Raw genomic sequence first — 26,263 nt, forward strand, 5'->3', positions numbered from 1 at the left:
ACTGACTCCCACAGGTTTTTCTCTGACCTCTCTATGTGCACTGTGGCACAGCCCCACACACACATGCATACATACATATACTTGTGTATCTGCACACAATTCAATAAATAAAAATGTAATTTAAAACAATAACAAGGTAAATCTGAGCATGGTGGTTCGCCCCTCTAATCCCAGCCCTAGAGAAGGGCAGGAGGATCAGGAGTGTAAGGTTGTTCTCGTCTACATAGTGAGTTCAAGGTCAACGTGGGCCATGTGAAGCATGGTCAGACAGAGGCTATGGTATGGGATGGCTTGTCTGATGGAAAAGCCAGGATGTATAATTGAGTACCTACGGGAATCAGGGTTCCTACTTATGAACAGTGGGATTTGAGGTGAGTTTCTTCATCTTTATGTGGTTCTGTAAAATGGGGGACAATGGTACAGGACTAGATACTGGTAAACAAAAGAGTGAGCCCACACAAGAATCTCAGCAGGATCACGGGTCGATCTTCCAGAGAGCATGAGTTTAGATCCTAACGCACGTCAGGTGGTTCACAACCGTCTGCAACTCCAGCTCCAAAGGATCCCATGCCCTCTTCTGACCTCCGTGAGCCAATGCTCATGCGTGTATCACACTCTCTTTCGAGTGCACACTCATGCACACACACACGCACGCACGCACCCAATTGGATTAAAAAATAAATTTTTAAAACGAGTCTCAGCAGAGACTTAAAAAGGTCCTTGGCACGCAGGCAGCCAGGAACTGCTCACTGGCCTGACTCCAGGGGCAGCACTGAGAAGGCAAAGCAGTACCTTTCCTCAGGCGGTTGGCCTGCCAAGGTTTTCTTCCCACACTAAAAGATTCTTCCCATTTAAAAGTCCCAGGCCACACTTTTTGGACATTTTATTCTTTTTATTGCAAATCTCTGGTAAAGGAAAAGACAGGGCAGCTGATTCTCCTTTAAACTTTGGCGAGAAGAGTACTCCATTGTCTCCTTGGATGGCTGGGCCTCCCAGCGGCATACAGAATCACTGTGGGGGATCAGGGGGTGTGACACATACTGGTTGGTGCTGGTGACTGCCTCCCAGATGCTCCGACTTAATTGGTCAGGAGGTTGTTTGGCTTCGGTTGCTCTTGAAACTCCCCAAGTGACCCCAAGCAGCCAGGGTGAAGGGCCCCTGCCAGTCACCTGGGGAGGCAACATCTTGATTACCTGGCGATTTCACCAGCAGCTGTGTCATCTGCTTGCATCACCTGCTAGGGCGGGGTCAGCAGGCGTTCCCCATCCCCTCTTCCCAAGTGTCCTGTGTGCTTACCCTCCCCTTCCACCCTTGAGTCCCCAGGGGAGAGAGATGCTGAGGGGGCGTGGCCCTGTCCTGAGGCTTGTGCTTAATCACGTGATAAAACATGGCTAGCCTAGCACAAGGGAAAAGAGAAATCGCACAGACTGTCGTTGACTTCTCCTTGGTGGGAAGATCTTCCTATCTGGAGATGAAAAGATGTGGGGGGAAATGAAGAACTGTAGGATGGATACAAGTTCGTCACATAACCTCTCATGCGTCCAAACTAAAACCAAAGTTCCCAAGCTCCCAAGAGTAGAACATCAGTGAATTTAGCAGCATATCTTACATGGGTCAACAGTAAGAGCCAGTTAGAATCTCAGTGTAGTTTATTCTAGAAATAGAAAATGCTTTTGATTTTCCTGAGTCCCTGCATAGAGAGAGGAAAGGAAGAAGGGGGATGCTGTTCTTGGAACTTTTAAGTGCGCCGGCGCTCTCTCCCGAGGTACCCTCACTTTAACACGGAGTGTCTTCTGCGGGCATGACACACGCACACAGGTGTGCAAACGGCCCGGGCTCAAGTCTTCAATGACTCAAACATGGCGACTGAAAATAAAATGTCTGCAAAGGTGCGGGGACACCGTTCTCCTCGCGGTGTAGTCCCGCTTGGACTCTCGCCATACAAAGGTGCATTTATCTAATCGATGAATGGTGCTGAATGTGGCATCGTGATGACGACATCATTAGGAGGTTTGAAAAATACATAGGATCCCAGTTTTACATCACGACCCTGATGTGTTTACCACACTGTCTGTTTCGTTGGTAATTTCTTTTTACACAGAGGACAGTACAGCGATGATAGAAACCAAGGCACAGATATACAGTTACAACAAATGTCTATAAAGTCTAGCACTTGGTGCCTATTTAGGGAACATTTAGGTAAATCATAAAGTCTGGAAAATCCTCACATTCATTATAGGTGATGAACAGCTAACTGTGTGATAAACAGACTACTTAGCCACCATCCCGTTATTAAATATATGGCTATCACTACACAGGGTGAGTGGTTTCAAAAGTAGGTTTAAATAGTAAAAGCCGGTACCTCTAGGTGGATATAAACATTGTGCCTCGTGGGAGCTAGATAAATGTTGTAAGTTTCCACTTAATTTGTAATTAAGTATGGCAATTATCAATTTTAAAAAACTATTTTCATTATATAAATGGCAGGGTTTTTTTTTTCTCCCAGTGTTAAACCTCTTCTCTACAAAAGACAGGTGATTTACAAAAAAAAAAAATAACCCAACATTAAAAAACAAAACAAAACCGCATAGACAACAATAATACAATTCAATGTGGACTTAAAGCTGAACTCTAATCTACCAGGGAATTCTCTTAATGTAGGCTGAGGGACAATACGTACCCGTAGCAACTCATTCACTTCTTAATCAAAAAACAAAGATCACCATGGCAGTTTTTTTTTTTTTTCTCTCCCAAAATAGTAGTCTTGGCTAGAGGAGCATCAAGCATTGAAAATAAATTCTTTTCATTCATAAAAGCCTTTCAAAATCTGAGGGGATAGGGCTCGACTGCACTTAGGGAAAGAACATTGTAAAAACTGTATTTAAGATTTCAAATAGCGGGTGTTTTCAAGACTGAAGGTAGACGCTTAGACCCATGAGAGCGCATTTCTTGGCACATGCACACCCTGGACGGGATCCAGAACACAGCCACAATCTGGCTGCAGAGGTGACTGGCTCTTAGCCCCACAGTCAGTCTCCTGTCAGGTCCTCGTCCCAGCCCTCTTCACATGGAAGATTCTGGCTTCTGCATCTGCTGAATCTGCTTCTGTAGTTGGTCCCTGTCCAGCTTCATCTTGGCCTCCAGCACTTGTCTGAGGGATCCTATGCTTTCGTAGATGGCTGTAAACCCTTGAGGAAGAGGCAAATGTCACAGGAGTTAACAGCTAAGAAGCAGCGTCTTACCAAGATGACAACAACGATGGATGGTTGATTCTGACCAATGCCGAGCCCTCCGGGGGTCAACGCGGGATGGGGACCTCCGTGAAAACTGCTTTTTAATTACAAAGGGCCTACTGCAGTCAAGAGGAACAGTAGATGCAGCTTTAACCAAGTGACCAAAGCTCACACCGCTAGCACCGGGAGAAATCACCCCATGTACCTGCTGATCAGAGGCCGGAGCAGGGCATCCATCTATCCCATAGCAACTCTGTCCCAGGTTATATCTTAAGGAAACCATCAAACCTGACTGAGGAGCTTTCTGCAAGACACTGCCCTGTAGTCTAAAAATACCAGGTTTTTGCGGGTCAAGAGAGCACCAGGCGCTTAGGCCTCTGGTTTCTATCGCTGGTTCTGTCTTCCTAATGCTGTGACCCTTTAAACAGTTCCTCCTGTTGTGACCCCCAACCATCGAATTATTCTGCTGCTACTTCATGGCTGTAAGTTTGCTACTGTTTTGAACTGTAATTAAATGTCTGATAGCCAATCCCCAAAGGGGTTGTGACCCCACAGGTTGAGAACCACTGTTTTATGGGACCAATCAGAACTCTGCAGCAGAACTTCCAGTCCATCAGCTTCAAATGCAGGGCCTGAGTTTTGGCTCCAGTATTCTCAGGGTCACCTCTCAGACTAGAGTTTTGTTTCCAACCATCTCTGGGGTTCTCGTGAGTGTGGGGTTCTGATTTCTGAGGCTCCAATCCCCACTGTGAGAGCTGGAGTCTACACTGCTGTGCTTCAAAAGGTCACTTTGGGCCTGATGCTCTGAACATTCTAGACAGGAAACATACTTCACTGGGAAAATTGCTAGGCTCTGGCAGGCATAGTGTCATATGCCTGCCTTCCAGGACTTGGAAGACTAAGCCCAGAGGACTGTGAGTTCAAGGCTAGCCTGTTCTACTCCGCTAGACACCTATCTAGGAAGCAAAACAGCATCACAGAGGAATTGATCCAGATGTACAAGACTAAGTAAATTAAGGGCTATGTGAGATCCTGGATTAGAATTTGAAGAGTGTGAAGGACGGGGATATGGCTCAGTGGGTAGAGTACCCGTCCAGCACGAAGTCCCAGGTTCCATCCCAACCAGCAATATGTGAACTAGGCTTGGTAGCATACCAAGTGACACTAGCACTCAGAAGTTGGAGACAGAAGAATCAGAAGCTTAAGTTATCCTCAGCTACCTAGAGAGTTTGAAGCCAGCCTGGACTAAAGACCTTATCAAAGAAAGAGGGAGAGGGGTGGGGGCAGAGATGTATCAAGAAAAGGTAATCAACATCAATTATCAGAGAACACAGATACAAGTCACACTGAGGTGCAGGCTAACACTTGTTGGGAAGGCTATGAGAAAGACTGTGTTGAGGATGAGGAGAGGAAACTCCTACAGGCTGTTGGTGGGAGTTAAACATGGAATCCAAGGCCCACAGTGGTGTCTTAGGACTTTAATCCCAGAAGCTGGGAAGCAGAATTCTGGGCCAGCCTGGTCTATAAATGAGTTCTAGGCCAGCCAAGGATACATACCTCAAAACAAAATCATATCAGGGTGGAAAAGGGTAGAGAGACTCCTAAAGACATTAAAGGCAGAACCATCCTATGACCCTGCATACAGAGATCCTCACTCTGGTGTTTCTTCCCCACAATCCCCACACCACCCCCCAAGACAGAGTCTCTCCATATACAAGCCCTGACTGTTCTGGAACTCATAGAGATCCACCTGCCTCTACTTCCTGAATGCTGAGATTAAAGGTGTGTGCCGCCATGTTCGGCCTGACAGTTTTCCTTATGAGACAGTCTCATTATCTAGCTCTTACTGTCCAGGGATTAAGGTGTATACACCATGTCTGTGTCTGTCTGTCTGTCCATGTGCAGCCCATGCATGCAGTGTCCATGGAGGCCAGAAAAGTGCATCAGGTCCCCTGGAACTGGATTTACAGGTGATTGTGAGTAACCAGGTAGATGCTGAAAACTGAACCCAAGTTCTCTGGCAGAGCAGCAGTGCTTTTAACCGGATCTCTCTGGCCCTGGCCCTCTGGTGTTTACTGCAACACTACTCCCTATAGACGAGACACAGAGACAGCCTAAGTGTCTGTCAGGAGATGTGATAGACAAGGACAGTGTGGTATGTGTATGCCATTAAAATCATTCAGCCTTACAAAAGCAGATCCTGCCATTTGCCACAACACGGGTAAGACTAGAGGGCACTGCGCTAAATGAAAGACACACACAGAGGGAAAAATGTTGCCAGCTTTCATATGATGACTCAATATGGAAAGAGGTTAAATATATAAAGCCAGAATAAGAGAGCAAACACCAGGGGCATGTTGTGTATAGTTGGGAGGAAGGGTGGTAAGGGGACTCAGGTCAAAGGATAAGAAGAACAAAATAGCCCAGTGGAGTGGTGCAGGCCTCTAATCCCAGCTCACGGGAGGTAGAGGACGGCAGCCAGGACTGTTTCACAGATAAACCCTGTCTTGAAAAACAAAAACAATCAAAACAAAGACAAACAAACAAAAAAAACAGCACAAAATACATAAAATAAGATCTAATACACACGGTGTGGGAAATTCTAATATATTGTCTTTGGGTCTTTGATGAAAGAATTGACTTAAGATACACATGCATACACATACACAATACATAGGCACACACACAAGCACACACATATATAATGCACACAGCACACACAAACATTCATGCACACACACACACACCCGTGTGAGATGATGGGTAGGTTAATTTGCATGAACATAGTAACCATTTTGTTACACATATCAAAATATAAACCTTAAATATACAAATAACTTTTTAATTTAAAAGAACAGTTGAGGACTGGTGAGCTGTGTCGGTGGCTGTGCTGGCTAGTTTTCTGTCAACTTGACATAAGCTAGAGCCAGCAGAGAGGAGGGAACCTCAGTGGAGAAAATGCCTGCATAAATTCAGGCTGTAGGCAAGCCTGTAGGTGTTTTTCTTAACTAGTGATTGATGGGGAGGGCCCAGCCCATTCTGGGTGGTGCTATCCCTAGGCTGGTGGTCCTGGATTCTATAAGAAAGCAGGCCAAGCAAGTCAGCAAGCTACTAAGCAGCACCCCTCCATGGCCTCTGTATCAGTTCCTGTCTCTAGGTTCCTTCTTTGCTTGAGTTCCTGCTCTGACTTCCTTCTGCAATGAACAATGATATGGAAACAGAAGCCAAATAAACCCTCTCTGCCCCAGGTTGTTTTGGATAAAGGTGCTTCACCGCAGTGGTGGTGACCCTCACTAGGACTGTGGCTAAGAACACTTGACTGCAGTTCAGAGCCCCACATCAGGTGGCTCACAAATGCCTGCATGAGCGCACACACACACACACACACACACACACACACACACACACACACACTCACACTCACACACTCACATACTCACACACACTCACACATACACACACTCACACATACACACACACTCACACACTCACACACACTCACACTCACACACACTCACACATACACACACACTCACACTCACACACACAAACACACACACAAACACACACACAAACACAAACACACACACACACCTCACATGGAAAGAGGTGGTAATAAATCTTTTAAATGAAATTTTGCTTATGAAAAAAGGTAGAAGAAGAAGAGGAAGAGGGAGAGGGAGAAGGAGAAGGAGGAGGAAGAAGAGGAGGAAGAAGAGGAGGGGGAGGAGGAGAAGCCATCTCTACCAAAGAAGAATTTCAAATTATTCTTTTGTTTTTACTGATTTTTTAAATTAAGGGTTCTTATAATCTTATTTTTTATATAACAATTTATGAAAAAGTATGAAGATTATTCATTAAAAAAGTTTTGATTAGGGCTGGTGAGATGGCTCAGTGAGTAAAGGCACTTGCTGCCAAGCCCAGAACTGACTCCACACGCATGTGTCATGTGCATGTAACCAGCAGTGCGGAAGAAGCTCTCAAAAGTGCCTCACATGTACATAGATCTTGGCCAGGAACAGAAAATAATCAGCAGGCAGAACTAAGGGGAATGTCGATCGTGTGCCGGTCAGGCACTGTTTGCTGTGTGTCATGGAGGCACTTAATAGGCTTGCAACTGGACTAGTACTTTAGGGCTGGAGTATAGTTCACTGGAAGTGTGTTGGCCTAGCAACCGTGAGGTCCTGAGTTCAGTTCCCACCACTGCAATGAGTAGACATGAATGAATTTGTTAAATTCTGCACAGCTACTTAGAAAAGCAACTAAGAACATTTTGCTGGGGTTTTTTTTGTTTTGTTTTGTTTGTTTGTTTTGTTTTGTTTTGTTTTTAGCCAGCTCAGACTCTGTTTCAGCGGTGCTCGCAGTGAATAGCTTTTCAGATGAACGAACCACACGAGCTGTGTGGGTGTGGCCTACCAGCGTTAACCTCCGCTTTCATCTCCTTCATGTCCTCCGTCATCTGCAGCTCCAGTTTGCTGATCCGCCCGTGCACCTTCTCCTCTTCCGGCTTCCTCTGCCCCTCCGCGTTCCTCCTCTGGCTCTCCTCGATTTTGTCCAGCCTGGCCGACATCTGGGTGAGCTTTTTCTCCATGTCCCTTTCACTGGCTCCCTGGGGTCCGGGATGAGAATTACACTCGGTTATTGCAGAAGAGTGTGCACAGACACAGTACTTAACCATCCACAGGGACCAGAACCACAATGGTTTCTCGCTGTCCACCCCATATCTATTCTCAAAGGTCACCCAGAGCAAAGGAATCTACATTTTATTCTGTCTCCTGAGTTTGATGTGGCCGTATAATCTAACCAGTGATGAAGCGTAAGAACAAGTGTATGTAACTGCTTTCAGAAAAAGCTAAAGTACACTTGCTATGTAGCCTTAATTCTTCCCCCTTCCCTTCTGTTTCTACCATTCAGTCAGCGGCTGGAGCTCTATCAACCATCCAGAAGTGCTACTCTCTGAGGACGGCAGAAATCTAACCTAAAGGAATTCCAAGTTACTGAAGACTGACGAGTTCTCAACTCATCTGGGTCCTGGGGAATGTCCACCTGGATGTGTTTTGGTGAGAGAGGAGGAAGTTTCCACCTTAGAGAAGCTCCTAATGCCATTACTAATGGAGTTTAGTAAGCCAATAGGAAAATCAAGTGGTCAGTCCCAGACTCAGTTCCACACACGAGTGAGTCAGGGTGTGTCAAGGCACAGCAAAGAGTACAAATGGGAGTGGGGGAGGGCAGACATTCAGAGTAGTGAATATTTTCTTCTCTGTGCAGTCCACGATGCTTACGCTCTGTGAAACTCTGCATCCTCAGGCTTCAGTGGTCAAAACCCTGAGTGTCAAGCCTTTCATCAGGTGCGAAGTTGCAGCATGACAACAATCCTGTGATGGCGTTGATGCAGAGCCCGCATCAACAAACAGCTCAGCATCAGGACCAAGCGGTCAGACAGGCAAACCACACCAGCAACTTCTCAGTCAAAACCCCACGGGAGAAAGCCGAAGCCAGACAAGAAAAGAGAACCCAACACAATTTGCCTACCTAGCTCTGGCTTCCGAGCCTGCGGGTTTAACATGTGTGATAAATGCAAGCCTTTTGGAAGATAATTTTTGGTGGTTCTGCAAAAATTAGCTCTTTGAGAGAGAGTGGGAGGAAGCAGAAGTAGACAGAAAAGGAAATGGCAGATTCTGATCTGATGCCCTGGCACAAAGGCACACTCTTGTTACAGTGCATTGGAGGGACAGGCCACTCAACAGTGGTGAAAGCAAAAACTAGATCACGACATTAAAAACAAACAGAAAGGGGGCCAGATGGCTCAGCGGTTAACTGCACTGGCTGCTCTTCCACAAGATCTGGATTCATTTCCCAACACCCACACGGCAGCTCACCACTGTCTGCAACTCCAGTTCTGCAGGAACACCACACCTAACACCCTCACACAGAAGACATACATGCAGAAAAAAAAGCAATGCACATGAAACAAAAACAAATAAATCATTTAAAAAAGGAAAGATAGGACCAAGTAAGTAATTGTAGCTTTATTTAGAAATGTGTGATAGACAGTCGGGATCATTAAGGTTGTGACTTAAAGCGTTAACTGAAACTTTTAGTTTGTCCTTTGTTAACCAATATAAAACAAAGCACTTCCTGTCTTTATGAAAATTATGAGGAACAGGAAATGGAGGGGGCGCATGGCTGGGTGGCAAAGTTGAAAATTAGCAGATATGATGGTGAGTGTTAATTGCAACAGAATTTAGAATCAACTAGAAGCCAGGCCTCTGGGCATGCATGAATTATTTTTATTTGCTTGAAGTGGACAGATCCAACCACTGTGGGTGGCACCATTCCCTGGCTGGGATCCTGAACTGTGTAAGTGGGGAAGACAGCTGAGCACTGTGGCCTATGTTCATGCCTCTGCTCATGGATACTGCATGACCAGCTGTGTTAGTTACACTCCTGCTGCCTTAACTCCCCTACTGTGATGATGCGTGCCCTTCAACAGTAAGCTACGATCAACTGTTTCTTCCTTAAGTTGCTGTTGTGAGAGTATTTTCTCACAGCAACAGAAAAGACACTAAGATAACAGGTAGGAGAACCTGGGTTTGATGCCCAGAACAAAGGAAAGAAGAGAAAGAGAAGGGGGATGCAGGAAAGGAAGAAGAAGGAAAAGAGAAGAGGGTAAAGGCGAGGAATATGGAAAGTACTCCAAGTCAGGAATACCCAGCTTCGAGAGGTACCAAATAAGGGCGTGCTAAGTCCCTAGGTTTTGGTCAGACATTGCAGGCCACCACTGAATATCTATTACTGAAAAACATCAACACCTACACTGTTTTCCTTAACAATCAAGGAAAGATGGTCGATTTTCTGTAAAAGTTCTTTCTCTATCCGTTCCTGTTCTTGTTGCAGCCAACTCCGTGCAGATAAAATCTGGTTGCTGAGCTCCTCGACAGTACCTTTAAATCTAAATCAGAGAAAGAAAAGAAGAAGTGTGCCAACAAGTCGGATGTAAAGCAGTCTTAAGTAACATTAGAAAATATCAAGTCAATGACAATGGCATGCTTACCTTCTCCTAGGATCTCGTTCAACACGAAGTTGGTACAGGATGGAAGTGTGCAACAGAAAAGCACCTAATGGTGCTCCTACCCATAGGAGCTGGCAATGCAGGGACTGCGGTGACACAGCAGATGCCAGGGGATAACCTTTGCAGTTCTAAGGGTCCATAGTACTCCCCGATCCAAGGACGTGTCATCCTTCATCTCCCTTTTAGAATTCCCTCCTCTTGTGTGCTCTTCCTCCTTGCCTCTTGTATTTCCCAAGACTAGAGCTGGCTGGCTTGCTTTTCTATTGTTCTTTCTCCATATGGACATAGCCTATTCTAAACCAGTAGGAAATAAACCAGGCATAGTGGAGCAGACAGACCTGCAATTCCAGCACTTGGAAGGCAGAGCCAGGAGGATTCGAAGTTAAAGGCCACAGTGAATTCATAGTAGCTTGATCTACTTGAGACTTTGTCTCCAAAGAAAGTAACCTTGCAATACTCCATTCCTCTAGTCCCCTCCCCTCCAGCATCCTTAAAATAACCATCAATGAATGCTGCTTCCCCTTAATCACCTTCTTATTTGAATTAGCATGTAATGAAGCTATAGAATATATATAGCTAAGTATAGAGGTGTAATAGACATAGAACTATGATTTAAGTAATAAAAAGAACACCCATTAGAGTCACTGAAATGTCTACTTTTGTTACATAAGGAGCCTTCAAATGTCACTGGAGTACATGGCTGCCTATCTAGATACCACATACTAGCCTCCCTTGCAGCTAAGTATATATCTTCTGTGTCATCTTGACTTCATTTGGAATCACCTAGGAGACATCCCTTGGAGCATGATATGAGGGTGTTTCCAGAGGGATTGAATGAAGAGGGAAGACCCACTCTAAATGTGTAAAGCACTATCTCATTGACTGAGGTTCCATGAATTAAAAAGGTGGGGGGGAGAGGAAGAAGCAGACTGAGTACCAGCATCCATCTTTTCAACCTCTGACTATAGATGCAATGTGACTACCCATCCTGTGCTCCTGCTACCACGTGTTCCTCACCACGGTGGATGATATCTCCTCAAACTGCGAGCCACACTGTCATCTTCATTACTTGAGTTGCCTTTGTCAGGTCACAGCAATGAGAAACGTAACAGTTACAGTGCAGTGCACCAATAAGTCAGGTGATTGGCAAAGGAGAGAAGTACATGGTTCTGGTTACATCCTTCAAAACACAGCTGTTGCCCTGGATTTTCCCTCTGTTGCAGCTGGGAAAAAGCAAGGACTGGAGCTATGAAGGCTCCACATTGAGTCATCAGAGGTGTCCTGTCTGAGCTGGAACACTGACCACACAACATAGAACCATACTATAGCTGAACTAATGCAGCAATCCATACCACACTATAGCTGAACTAATGCAGCAATCCATACAGCTCGAGATACTGGCTGCCACCAGGACTTAAAAGACCCAAGTACAGCCCAGCCACACACACACATCACAAGGTAAGCATTGCCAGAATGCTATCCTGTGCCTTCCTTTCACAGGACTCTAGTGATTATATCAGGCTTACTTGAATGACCTGCCCATTTTAAAACCTTCTTTAGGGAGCTGGGGGAAAGGGCTCAGTGGGTAAAACCTCGGCTGTGCAAGCAGGAGGACCTGAGTTCAGATTCCCAGAACCCATGAAAAGCCAGAGGCGCTCTATAATTCCAGCACTCCTGTGGTAAAATGGGAAGCAAAGACAGGAAACCTTGGAAGCTCTTAGGCCATCCAGCCTGGAGTACACAGCAGTGGGCAATCAAAGATCCTCTCGCAAACAAAGTTGGAGGTGGGAACTAACACCCAAGGTTACAGACTAACCTTAATATGTCTACCATCGTGTGCACATCTGTGTGTGTGCACGCACATTTTCATGTAGAAAGAAAGATCTTTTAAAAGACTTCTGTTTTCTTGTACTAAAGATTGAACCTATGATCTTGGTCATGCTAGCTCCTGAACTACATTCCCAGTGAACTACATTCCCAGTTGAAGACCTGCCGAGGTCCTTTTATCCCTAAAAGTTAACAGACATATTCACATGGGGAATTTGGAAGAACCATTATTTAACCTAGAATAACTACAGGTATAGGTATATCCCTGAATAATCAATAATTAATAATCAATGACACAGAGCACTGAGCCTAAGCCCTTATCTAACACCTGGCTATCAGCTCCCTAAACTGTAGACTTTTCATGACTAAGAACAGGTTTGTTTTGTTTTGTTTTGTTTTGTTTTGTTTTGTTTCTTCATTACTAGATCTAGAGTCTCTAGGCAAGGGCTCCACAAATACATCTGAGGGGCGAGGAAGATGACTCAGTGAACAAAGTGCTTGCTGCCCAAACACAAGGACCTGAGTTTGGAAGCCTAAAGCCCATGCAAGACGAATTGCATTTACAGTCCCAGAATTGGGGAGATGGAAAGATAGATTTATTAGCCAGTTAATCTAACAGAGTCAGTGAGAGACTCTGCCTCAAAAAAAAAATAAGGTGAGGAAAGGTAGAGGAAGCTGCCCAACGCTGACCCTCGTCCATACACTCATGCATTCGTGGGCACATAAACCCACCCCTGCACATTTACACGCATGCACATACACATATACACACCAAAATAAAACAAATGAACCAAAGACATTGTATGAAAAGATGGGCCATCACCCAACCCCTAGAAGCCACCATTCTGAAGGAAAGGTGACTGTGCTACATGGGAACCGTTTCTTTTAGCTTTCATTATTATTTTCACTCTGTGTGATAAATAAAAACCGAGAGGTGGGCAGGGGAGATGGCTCAGCAGTTAAGAGCACTTGCTGCTCTTCCAGAGACATGAGCTCAGTTCCCAGCACCCAGCTGTTCACAAACACAACTCCAGCTCCAGGGGATCCAGTGCCCTCTTCTGGCCTCTGCAGGCACTGCAGTCATGGGCACATATTCACACAAACATAAATACAAATAATATTTGAAACAAAGCTTAGACATATTTTTAAATAAAAGCAAGAGGGAAAAATGTGAATTTTGTGAACCCAGAAAGAACACGACAAAACCCTTTACAAACTGGTGGCTTACTTAGTGTCCAGGAGCTGGAGCTGGTGGTTGCTGTCCCTGTGGGACATCTTCAGTTTAGTGCTCTGCTCTGAGATGGACAAGTCTACTCTGTTCAAAAGCTGAGAGATCTGGAAAAGAAGATTTAATTATAAAGGTCTCACATCATGTCTTCTTGGGCCATGCACTCAATGCTGGTCAGTAACGTTAAGAATCACTTTACTAAGTCCATTTGGGAGTTTCCTTCCTCTTTCCATGTGTGTGTGTGTGTGTGTCTATGTGTGAGTGTGTCTATGTGTGAGTGTGTCTATGTGTGAGTGTGTGTCTGCATTTATGTTTGTGCCTCTGTATGTGAGTATATGTGTATTTGTGTGTGTGTGAGTGTCTGTGTCTCTCTATGTGTGAGTGTGTCTCTGTGTTTGAATGTCTGTGTGTGTATTTGTGTGAGTGTTTGTGCCTTTGTGTGTGAGCGTGTCTGTTTGTCTTTGTGTGTGAGTATCTGTGTGTGTGTGTGTGTGTGTGTATGTATGTGTCTCTCTGTGTGAGTATCTGTACTCCTCTGTGTGTATGCAGGTACATGTGCACAGGAGTACATATGAAGGCCAGTGGTTGACAGTCAGTGTCTTCCTCACTGTCCACTTTATTTTTTGAGACAGGGTCCTCTCGTTGGACGTGGAGCTCACCTATTGGCTAGAATAACTGGTTTCTCTACCACCCAGTACAGGGTGTATCACAATGTCCAACTTTAAAAAGAATTTAGATTATTTTATTTTATGGGCATGAGTGTTTACCTGAATGTCTGTATGTGCATCATGTGTGTATCTTGTACCTGCAGAGGTCAGAAGAGGGCATCAGATTTCCTAGGACTGGAGTTATGGTTGTGAGCTACTGAGTGAGTACTGGGAACTGAACTCAGGTCCTCTGAAAAAACAAGTGCTCTTAACTGCTGAGCCATCTCTCCAGCCCCCACAGTGTCTAGCTTTAATTGGGTGCTGCAGATCCAAACCCAAGCCCTTCTGCTGGTGCCCATGGGTGCTTTAACTCTTACACCATCTTTATTTTCTTTCATTTACACCCAGCAAAAATCAAGACAAGGGACAATATCCATCAGGAAGTGAGCCTAAACTTCAGAGCTCTCCAATGAGCAACCCAGTTCCTGCCCAGGGCTGGTGCCTCTGCCAGCTGTCACAGCGCACTGCCATCATTACCCTGGACTTCCACCAGCACCATGGCTGCCAGTCCTGAGGGTTGGGGGGCAGAGTTTCTATGGCTTACAGACAAATCAAGGTTCCAGATGTTTCTCCTCATCAAGCAAAGCGCCACAGAAGACCTTCTGTGGGCTACGTCCTTCCAGTCCTCCACTCCTGGCCTTTGTTTTTATTTGAATTTTGTTTTCACTGAAGTTTAATGTTAAACTAGTCCTGTATGAAATGATCACATTTTCTGAAAAGTTAAGTGTTGTTCAACATTCCTGACTTAAGATTCAAGATATTGTAAGATGTGGATCAACATCATCAGTCTGCTCCTCCCCGTCCTCCTCCTCCCTCTCCTCCCCCTCCCCCTCCTCTTCCTCCCCCTCCTCCCCCTCCTCCCCCTTCTCCCTCCCCCTCCTCCCCATCATCATCATGTCTCTCTTGGTAGATTTCTGTATTGTCCTCACCTTAGCTACCAGGAAACATTTATTTTCCTTTTGTAATGATCTCATTCTCACCCCCACAGACCCTGCTCCATTACTAGGGACTATAGTGACAATTTTGGAGTTTTGGTTTATGTTTTAGTTTTAACCGCAGGTGTGGGATACGGGGCTGCTTCATGTTTTCCACTGCAGCTGACTATGATTTGCCCCATGCTCTAGCAGGGGTGCGATTCTGCCAGCTGCAGATAGTTTCCATGACTGTGTGGCATTAGGAATTCTGGGGACTTTTCAAACGGTATGTACGTGCTAGCAGGGCCCGGAGGGCTGGGCTGTTGCTTGTTTGTTGTGATTTGTTGTGGTCACACACAGAGAAGAAATGAGATGTCCATTTTCCCCTCGTATCTAGTGTTATGGTGTTGAAAACCCGGAAGAAGGGTAGAGAGGAACCCACAAATCAGCAAAAGACACCGGGCAAGCACCCTGGTGCTAAGCTATGTCCTTAGCCTTGTCTGTAACTTTCAACATTTATTTTCTTCCTTTATGTGCATGAGTACAGATGTGTAAATGTCACAGGTCACGTGTGGGGATCAGAGGACAACTTGTGGGAGCCAGTTCTAACCTTCCATTGTGTGGGTTCCAGAGACTGAACTCAGGTGATCAGGCTTGGCCTCCACTCAACTGAGCCACCTGCCTTTACTTTTTATTTTAAGATGTGCAAATTGCTCAGGTTGGCCTAGCTCACTCTTTAGCCCGTGCAAGACTTGAGTGTGGGATGCTCCTGCCTCAGCCTCCAGACTGTCTGGGATTGTAGACCTATGCTATGAAGCCAGGCCCTTCTCATTTTGAAAGAAAAGCAACATGAAGGCCCGCTTTTCCTTTTTAAGTTTTACAATACCCATGTTTTTACGAGTAGCTTTGGATCCCTGCTGAAGAGGGTTGAGGTTAAGGGGTTTTGTTGTTTTTATCCTGAAAATTACCCAGATGCTCCTGTTTTTGTAGAACAGTCTCTAGATAGGTAGAATAGTAAATTAGGCAGATACTGTGGGAAAGACTGAGGAGGCTAGACCTGTTGTGACAAGGGGAGCTTGTAAGTAACAAAATCCAAACTATAAAAATCGGATGAAGAAGGGGCCAGAGATTATGACTTTGCAGTTAAGAACACATACTCCTCAGAGTTCAAACCCACCCACTCCATGCCCCTCCATCACCCCCCACCCCCCACCCCTGCTTCCCACCCACAGGTCAGGTTGCTTTCAATGCTTGTAATCCAGCTCCGGTGGGAATCCAAGTCTTCCGGCCTCCGAGAGCACCTACACTTACGTACGTGTACACACACACACACACGCACACACACACACACACACACACACACACACATAATGGTAATAAAGATCATAAAAGAAACCATTCCAAACTAAAATGCTGAGTTTCACTTTGCGAAGTAAACTATAAATTTCAAGGTAAAATACCCTAGGGTTCATTTGACGGCTGACTCTGTAGCCTCATCAGGCCCCACATTCAGACCACTCGATGACTCGGTACATGCAGGGAGTCCCGGTCAGTAAAGATCATACTTCCTGCATCACACACTGCGTAAGCAGCATACAGAGCGACAATGGGTCACTCCCCTGAGCAGGAGGTGGTCTGGGAGGTGTAATGTAGAAGTTCTGGTGTATAGCACTTGTTTTATGAATAAGGGGGAAGGATCTTTCAATTGGCACTGAACCAGAAACTCTTTGTGATCTGGCTTCATGAAGGGCCACGGAGGGAAGGAAGACAGAAAGCTGAGGATTTGCATAAACCCCGCACTGGGGACCCACACTGGTGGCCCTAACTGGCTACGCTGCAAAACCCAAGCAGCACCTTGCTATTCTGAGCTGAGAACAAACTCTGGCTTCCAAGAGGCGCCTGACCCAGCCATACCTGTCCTTCTGCGTCCTTGATTTTTGTTTCCAGGATCAGCTTGGCTGCCTGCTGTTCCTTGTTCAAGTGCTGGAGTCCCTCGTAGGTCGTCTTATGCTCTGCGGAGAGTCTGGCTATGCTGGCGTCACACCTTTCCAGGGAAAGGACACACACTCGTTAAAGTTTAAAAGCATTCGAAAGAGCTGCCTCCCATACATAAAATGCACTGGGAAATGCAAGGGCTCCTCAGAAACTGCACTCCTGGGCTGCAGAGGAGGCCCGACAGTCAAACATGTAGAACTGTGTCTGATGCTCAGAATGCCTGTAAAAAAGCCAGCTGCGGCGCTGGAGAGATGGCTCTGGAGTTAGAGCATTTACTGCTCTTGCAGAAGACTAGAATCCAGTCTCCAGAATCCATGTCAGGTGGCTCACCACAGTCTATATATAACTCAGCGGCAGAGATCCAATACTTCCGGCCTTAGCAGGCACCTATACTCACATGCACACCTACACATAATTAAAAATTATATATATAGGGGCTGGGGATTTAGCTCAGTGGTAGAACGCTTGCCTAGGAAGCGCAAGGCCCTGGGTTCGGTCCCCAGCTCCGAAAAAAAGAACCAAAAAAAAATTATATATATATATATATATATATATATATATATATATATATATATATATATTAAAGTCAGGTAAGAAGGTAAGCACTTGGGAGCACTGAGGAGGCAGAGACAGACAGATCTCTCGGATCACTGGCTGCCAATCTAGCCTAGTTGGTTAGCTCAAGGCCAGCAAGTGAGCCTGTTTTGTTTAAAATGGCTGGTGAGATGGCTCAGAGGACAGAGGTGCAGGCACCCAGGCCCAACGACCTGAGTTCAATCCCTGGATCCCACAAGGTGGTGGTGGGAGAGAACCAACCCTCAATAGCTGTTCTCTGACTTCCACACTGGCGTGGCGCCATGGTACGTGCAGGCTTGTGTACCTGAAAATGCATGTTTTACTCACACATAAGTTTGGGGCCAGCAGATGGTTTGTTTGGTGGGGAAAGTACTTACTGTGCAAAATTGAGGATCTAAGTTCAGTCTTCAGAACCCACATAGTGGAAGAGAGAACTGATTCCACAATGTCATAACCATGTACACACACACACACACACACACACACACACACACACACAGTTGTTTTTTATTTTTTGTTTTGTTTTTTTAAAGTAGATGTTTTTTAAGCTGGAGAGATGTCTCAGTGGTTAAGAGCACTGACTGCTCTTCCAGAGGTCCTGAGTTTAATTCCCAGCAACCACATGGTGGCTCACAACCATCTGTAATGGGATCTGATGCCCTCTTCTGATGGGTCAGCGACAGTGTGCGCATATATATTAAATAAGTAAATAAAAACCTTTTTTTAAAGTGAATGGCTCCAGAGGGTAACACCCGAGCCTAACCTCTGGTGCATACACAATAAAAGAGAGCAAGAGATAGAAAAGGAAGGGAAGGGAAGTGAGTAGAGGGAGTGAGTAGGGGAGAGGCATGGGGTGGAGGAGGGGAGTAGGCTGAGGAAGGGGAAAAGAAAAGGAGAAAGAAGAAACTTAACTGTCCCTACCCCCAAATGTTTTTCCAGTATGGTGCCAAGACAATTCAGTGAGGAATATACTAGGTATTTGACTAATGGTATTGGGAAAGAACTGAGCGTGCAAAAGAACGAACTCGGAAGCCTACCTCACACCATGTATAAAAGCTACTTCCTGGCTGGATATGAGTCAGTGACCAAGAACACTCACAGAGAGATGGAGTTTGGTTCACAGCACTCAAATCAGGCTGTGCACACCTATCTATAACAGCAACTCCAGGGGGCCTGACGCCCTTCTCTGGTCTCTATGGTCATTGCATAGGCATGGTACACACACACACACACACACACACACACACACACACACACGGTACACATACATGTATGCAAGGAAAACAGTTGTACATGGAAAATAAAAATAAATATTTTTAAAAACGTAAATATTCAAGCCCTCATAAACAAGTATCCCCAGCTGTATTTATAGTTTATAATTGTATTTTATATATTCTCTATAATTATTTATAATTGTATTTTATACATTCTCTATAATTATAATATTATAATTTATAGTAGATAAAAATAGAAACAGCATATCTGCTCACAACGTGGTGTCTCTTGGCCACAGAAAGCCATAATGTGCGGACAGGCCACATGCAGATCAACCCTGAAAAGACGACACTGAGGGTAAGAAGCTCCTCTTAAAGCCGGTCCGGGATGATTCCATTTACAGGAAACATCAAGAGAGGCAAATCCATAGAGAAAGAAAGAATTTTTGTGGTTGCCATATACAGGGGTTGAGGGAAGATGGGATTTCTTTCTGAACTGTTCGAATATCCTGTGATAAACTGTGCACAGTAAACACACTAAAATGCATGGAATTGTATACTTCAAAGTTCTGTTTTTAAATAGCCTCCCCCTTCCCTCCCTCTGTGTGTGTGTATGTGTGTGTGTATATGTGTGTGTATGTGTGTGTGTATATGTGTGTGTATGTGTATGTGTGTATATGTGTGTGTATGTGTATGTGTGTATATGTGTGTGTATATGTGTGTGTATGTGTGTGTATTTGTGTGTGTGTGTGTGTGTGTGTGTGTGTGCGCGTGCGCGCGCCTGCTGCAGAGTTCAGAAGAGGCTGTCAGGTCCCTAGAGCTGGAGTAACAGGCAGGCATGAACCATGAGAGTTGACACTGATCCTGGGAAGCAAACTTGGATCCTTTGGAAGAGCAACAAACACTCTTTAGTGCTAAGCTACCTCTCCAGGCCCCTCCTCCACTGCTTGCTTATGTGTGAATTACATATCACAAAATCTCTTCATAATGAACAGGAGAGAGAGAGAGTGGAAGAGAGGGAGGGAGGGGGAGAGGTAGTACTCTCCGGTGCCCTCTGTGAAGGTTCCAATATTATCATTCTCTAATTACAAATTCCCAGGTGTTGGGAGCTTATGCCTTAACATTTGGATATTTTCCCTCTAACCCTCTGCCACCAGGCACACCCACACCCTATCGGAGAAGAAAGAGGAAGGGGCCACTGAATTTTGGAAAAACGCAGACCACATGCAAAGCATGGGAGCAAACATTCCAGTAGGAACTTGGAAGCTAACGTGAGCTTTGCTTCTAGAAGAAATGAAAAAAAAAAAAAATCTCTGGCCAGGTCCTGTGTGAGGTGCACTGTGCTTAGTGGGAAGAACGTCCCTCCAAGAAGAACCTGGCTGACCTAGGTCTGCAGGCGAGAAGCGAGGGCCCACGTGCTGCTAACTGTATTACTAATAGATCCATCCAAACCACACATCCAAATGGGAGTCAGAGGCCAGCCTAGAAATTCAGTGGTATCACTTTAAAGGCTATACTTCTTCATGACGACTATGCAATCAGTGCACGAAAGTCGAACTCTTGCCAAGGAGAACTTTATCTCAGCCGAATGCATTTCAACAAAGTCTCATTAGCTTTCCAAGAGAATGACAGATATAGCCACAAAACAGACCCAAATTATCCAGCACTTAAAACAAACACTTAAAGAGGTTTTAGAATCTGGGTGTTTGTTAACAGGGGAGGAGTAAGCTGGAGAAGCTGACGGGCCATGCTGAAGCAGAATGGAAGATTCCAGAAGGCATTTCAAGAGAATTCTGCTGGGTCTAGATACGAAGTCATAAAGATGACATCAGTTTTCACTGCCGGGCTGAGGTGCCGATAGCAGCCGTTTGAGGCATACTCCCTCCCTGCCTGTTGAACACGTGTCACACCCACAGTGGTGTGACAGTCAATTTGGGTTATCATCTTGACTGGAGCTAGCCACTCGGCACACCTGTGAGGGATTTTTCTGATCGGGCAAGTAGAAGCGAGAAGCCCCACACTAAACATGGGCAGCGCCTCCCTGTGGCAGCCCAGATAAAAGAGGGTCTGAGAGGAACCTGCGCTGTGTGACTCCTCACCTTTGAGCCTCACTGACAGGGTCATCTACCCTCTTGCTGATACTGCTACTCTCCCCATTGATATCAGACTCAGGTTTCTTCAGGCTTCCAAATTGGACTAAAGATTCCTGGCTCTCACTACCTAAAGACTATACATGGACTGACCCTGGACTCTGACCCCATAGGTAGCAATGAATATCCTAGTAAGAGCACCAGTGGAAGGGGAAGCCCTGGGTCCTGCTAAGACTGAACCCCCAGTGAACTAGTCTATGGGGGGAGGGCGGCAATGGGGGGAGGGTTGGGAGGGGAACACCCATAAGGAAGGGGAGGGGGGTGGGGGATGTTTGCCCGGAAACCGGGAAAGGGAATAACACTCAAAATGTATATAAGAAATACTCAAGTTAATTAAAAAAAAAAAAAAAAGATTCCTGGCTCTCTGGAAATCCTCCAGGCCCTCAGCACCAGGGTTGGGCTACTGAGGCATCAGAATAAGCAGCTCCCAGTCCTCAGCCTCTTCAGCATGGAGATAAGCAATATATAACTGGCAGACTATACTGCATAGACCAATATACTCATTACACACATAGACATGCACGCACCACTGTTGATTCTGTTTTTCCAGAACAGTGATTCTCAGCCCATGTGTCAGGACCCCTTTGGGGCCAAATGACTCCTTTACAGGGGTCATCAAAGATGATCAGAAAACAGATATTTATATTACGATTCATAACAGTAGCAAAACTACAGTTATGAAGTTGCAATGAAAATACTTTTATGATTGGGGGGTCAGCACAACATGAGGAACGGAATTAAAGGGCCACAGCTTTAGGAAGGTTGAGAACCACTGCTCTAGAGAAAGACTCCTAACAAATATAGTGGCCATGAAAATCATCAGCTGTCTCCCAAGTCCCTGCTCTACCTTGGGCCTCAAGTCCTTCCAAGCCCCCGTTGTTTTCTGAGCTTAGGGGTCTTTCAAAAGCCAAACAAGGACTCAAGGTTTTTCAGTCCTGCCCCATTGACCTTTCTAGATCGGTCATTCATCCAAAGGAGCATTTGTGAGTATCTACTGTGTCCAACAGGCTCCAGGCACTTGACCACAGAAGTAAATGAAACAGAACCCCATGCTAAGACAATACAGAAGACCACAGAGTGACTGGATGGAGCTTAAGTCAGGGGAGGGGGCACTCTGCAGAGTGGGGCCAGGAACTACTCACAGAGAAGACATTTGCACTACCCTTTAAAGGTGGACAGAGTTAGAAGAGGGAGTGGAAAGGTCCTCTGTGGGAGCTCAGCATGTGCCAAGGCCCTGTGGTAAAAGAATGGGCTTCTGTGCAGATTAACAGGGATGGGAAAAGACCAAAGGGTCAAGACAACAGTAGGGAGAGGTGAGGAGATCAGGTGATGTCCACCGCACAGGGTCAGACTACGGAGACGGGAGGGGGTTCGTTCTGCTGAGAACAGCGAATGACAGACAGGCCAGGCATGGTGGAGCACACCTGCAATCCCAGCACTCAGGAGACTGAGACGGAACTAGATGGTGCAAGGCCTGCTAGAGCTACGGAGCAAGACTCCATTCCAATTCCAAACAAATAATAAGAAAAAGAAGGGGCTGGAGAGGCGGCCCAGAGGTTACGAGTGCTCCCCTCTTGCATAGAGCTGGGTTCAGTCCCCGGCACTCAGGGCAGCTTCTAACCTCCTGTAACTCCAGTTCCAGAAGATCTGATGTCTCTCGTCCACAGACTCCTGCTTATCCATGGTGCATATACACACTCCAGCACACATGTGCACATTAAATAAATAAAAACAAAGCAAGACAAAAAAGAACAACACACCAGCAAGAACCAGAGAGGAGTGGTCACCCCAGCCAATTCAATCCCTAGAGCCCTCCTCCAGCTGTCAAGTGTTCTTTACCCTTCCGCTGCCAACACGCATGCCCAGCATCAAGGCACGAGGTGTATGTAGTGTGATATATGTTTAGTGAAGCTGTTATGTCTGGCTTTAAGGGAAATGTAGAGTAAGTCTTATGTCTGGCTTTGAGTGCAATGTTTCAGCAAAGCCTTTGCTATATTTGGGTCAATCAGTGGAAGCTGAGAAATTGTTTTGAGACTGTTTGGACCTTGAAGAAATGCTGTCTCCCTAGAGAATCTGCAGCATTTGGTGCTCCGGGAGAACTTGCAGCTGCACCGACCTTGGTCCTAGACACTCCTCACTAACCAGAAGTTCTCACTTTTGATTATGGCCATGGTCAAAAGGGACTGAGATTTGGGAAGGTTGTCTACTCTCACAGGTGGCAAGGGCAAGATAACTTTGGTAGCTGGAACCTTCCCTAGCCCCAATTAACCTTGCATAATTTTTGAATAAAGTAGCTGGAGTGAGCTAGCTGGGTGTCCGTCTTTCCCAAAAAGGCTAAACCCCTCTGGGAAGTGAAGTCTTAGCATCTTGGTGAGGCTCTTTCTCTACTGCAGCACCTACTGACATCAGTCAATAACTAGGTGTGGTCTCCTCGAAAATACACCAGAACATGGCTCCCTCTGCTGCCTTAATGGTGCCCGGTCTCTGTTGGTCTCTGTTCTTAAATCTCATCCCATGCTCACCTGAGCGCATTGTCACCCCAAGCTGACTGAACGTGTGTCTTGGCTCCAAATCCCATTATTAGCTGCAGAGTTGTACTAAGTACTTGATAGCAGCAGAGGGTAGAAGAGATCCAGACATAGTCTGGACTACTTCATTCCAGCCAGCTAAAGTAATCCAGAAGGAAGGCCTCTTGCAGCAGCTCTTAAAACACCAGTGTGCAGAACCCAGGGATCTCGTTGGAAACAGATTCTAGTTCAGTAGCTGTGGGATGTGGGGATGGTGGACATTGCTCACAACGTCCTGGGCAAGAGCCAGGAAGAAGGTTCAACCTGTAAAAAGCACTTGCCAAGCCTGATAACTTGAGTTTCCTGAGACAGATGGGGCAGAAGGGGAGAATTGACTTCTGTAATTATCCTCTGATCTACACACACACACACAGACACGCGCGCGCGCGCGCGCACACACACATAAATGCATAAATGTAACTGTAAACAAAAATACATCTGAAAAAATATCCCCAGGTAATCCCGAGGCTCTGGGTTCATGGAACATACCCAAACAATACCCACACTGATAGGAAAACATATATTAAAATTTCCAGCCTATGAGAAGTCAATAATTTCAGGAAATAAAGCAAAACTTAATTATAACAAAGACGAACATTTTTACAAACAGTAAAAAAACCCCTATGTTCTGTGATTCAATGATCATACTATTATGTGACCAAATAGCTTCTACCAGCAGAGGGCGCTCTCTGATCATTTCCTCCCAAGAACACCAGGCCAGTTTCAGAAACCAAAGAAATCATGGCAGGTTGACACCCAGGGTTGAAGTCTGCCACTAGCTTCTATGGTCAAATGGAAAGGGAGTAGTAAAAGAATTTACTGGGGCTTCTTCACTAAATTGGAGTTCATAAAAAATTTGGGTATTTATGATGATGGTGGTAGTGGTGTGTGTGTGTGTGTGTGTGTGTGTGTGTGTGTGTGAAGATGACAATGTTGTGGAGTTGGTGCCCTCCTTCCACCTCAAATCAGCAAACTTCCACAGTGAGCACTTTACCCCGAGCATCTCAAGCCAAGTAAAAACTGCTCTCGAAGGAGTAAAGTCTCAAACATTTGAACATCTGCTGTGCTGGATAACCTGACCAGCTTGACTGAATTCAGAATCACCTGGTGAGACCTCTGGGCTTGGCAGTGCGGGCATTCCCAGGGACTCGAAACTGAAGAGGGAAAGCCTACCCTGAATGTGGGCAGAGCCACCTCAGGGGCTGGCATCCTGGTATCCCAGACTGAATAAAAAGGAGAAAGAAATCAAGCTTAGCATAGTCCATCTGCCTCTGCTTCTTGACTGTGAACCCATGACAACAGTCCCCTCACTCCTGACGACACATCTGCCCTACCTGATGGACTGTAGCCTCCAACTGTGAGCCGAAATAGCCTCTCCTTCCTCAAGACGCTTCCACGGGGCACTTTAAGGGCAGTCACTGGTACACCTACCTTGCAACTCTTCCTCGCAGATCTCCCAAGCCAGAGAGCTGGCGCATCTCCAGTGTCTTTAAGGCAGAATTAGTTCCATAGCTGATGTTGTCCCTGGCACGGATCTGCTCCTGGAGAACCTGGGCAACACAAAGGACACTTGGGGTCACTGGCAAGTTCACAAGTGTCCATTTCAGAATTCGGGAAAGTACATGCGTGCTCCATTCATTTTTTCCATAAGAAGTTTTTGTTTGTTTGTTTGTTTAAAACTAAAGGTCTTACTATTAGCCCTGGCTGGTCCAGAACTTGCTGTGTAGATCAGGCTGGCCTTGCACTCCTGGTTATATGCCTGCATTAGGAGCTATTTTTAGCAGTGCACTGATGAACCCAGAAGCAGAGACCCAGGACACACAGAAAGAGGTACCACTCCCAACTGAAGGTCCCCTAACCAGCAATAAAACTCTGCTCTTAGGGTTGGGGATTTAGCTCAGTGGTAGAGCACTTGCCTAGCAAGTGCAAGGCCCTGAGTTCGGTCCCCAGCTCAAAAAAAAAAAAAAAAAAAAAAAAAAAAAAAAAAAGAAGAAGAAGACTCTGTTCTTTTTTGCTGTCTTTCCTTAATATGAAAGTGATTTTGTTTCAGGACAATAGCTGCTATGCCCTAAGCTGAGTGTAGACTTTTTTGCTTGTCTTTTGAGACAGTAGCTCACAGTGTAATCACGGCTGACCTCCAGTTTCCCCTCCTCCTGCCTGAGCAACCTCAAGCATTGAGGATCTCAGGGATAATCCACCATGCCCAGCTCCTGGTATTTTATTTTACACAGTTTTAATTTCAGTTTGAGCTTCTCTTTGATTTAAGAATGTCTGAATATCTAGGATGTCGGAATTAATTAGAGTTGATTTAAGGATGTGTGAATATCTAAGGATGTCGGAATTTATTACAGTTGGCCGGCACAGTGACACAAATATGTAATCCCAACACTCAGGAGGATTTTGAATCTGAAGCTAGCCAAGGTTACATCACAAGACGTCTCAAAAAATAAAAACAGAATTTAAATTGTGTTTCTTTATTTCAAGCTGTTAAGATTTGTTTTTTTTTAAATATTTTTTTATTAAATTTTATTTAGTTCGGAGCAGGATGTGAGAGAACAGCTTTCAGAAGTCGATTCTCTCGATCTGGGGAAACAGATTGAAGTTTTTAGGTGTGGCAGCAGATGCCTGTTTCTGCTGGTCCGTCTCACTGGCTCTGTCTTTGTTAGTTAATCCTCACTGTACTGGCTTAGGACAAAGTCAGTAAGATACTTCATGTTTTTAACATGCTAAGTTTTGCTTCGAGGCACCAAGTTTTTGAATTTTTACTTATGTGGATTTGT

At 45.4% G+C, this 26,263-nt stretch overlaps 1 protein-coding gene across 2 annotated transcripts in view; it reads right to left on the reverse strand.

Moving 5' to 3' along the window:
* Nucleotides 1-871: 871 nt before the first annotated feature.
* Fam81a (family with sequence similarity 81, member A) overlaps nt 872-26,263 on the reverse strand; it is a 58,415-nt gene continuing 33,023 nt past the window's right edge. For both annotated transcript variants that reach the window (NM_001108163.2, NM_001433748.1), the window contains exons 4-9: nt 24,915-25,033; nt 16,896-17,025; nt 13,361-13,467; nt 10,050-10,185; nt 7,650-7,842; nt 872-3,188 (exon numbers count right to left, since the gene is read on the reverse strand). In NM_001108163.2, the coding sequence (NP_001101633.1) occupies nt 3,064-3,188; nt 7,650-7,842; nt 10,050-10,185; nt 13,361-13,467; nt 16,896-17,025; nt 24,915-25,033 (810 nt within the window). In that variant the 3' untranslated portion in view covers nt 872-3,063. The remainder of the gene's footprint in view (nt 3,189-7,649; nt 7,843-10,049; nt 10,186-13,360; nt 13,468-16,895; nt 17,026-24,914; nt 25,034-26,263) is intronic.

Source organism: Rattus norvegicus, chromosome 8 (assembly GCF_021556685.1).
Source record: "Rattus norvegicus strain SHRSP/BbbUtx chromosome 8, alternate assembly SHRSP_T2T, whole genome shotgun sequence".
Lineage (NCBI taxonomy): Eukaryota > Metazoa > Chordata > Mammalia > Rodentia > Muridae > Rattus > Rattus norvegicus.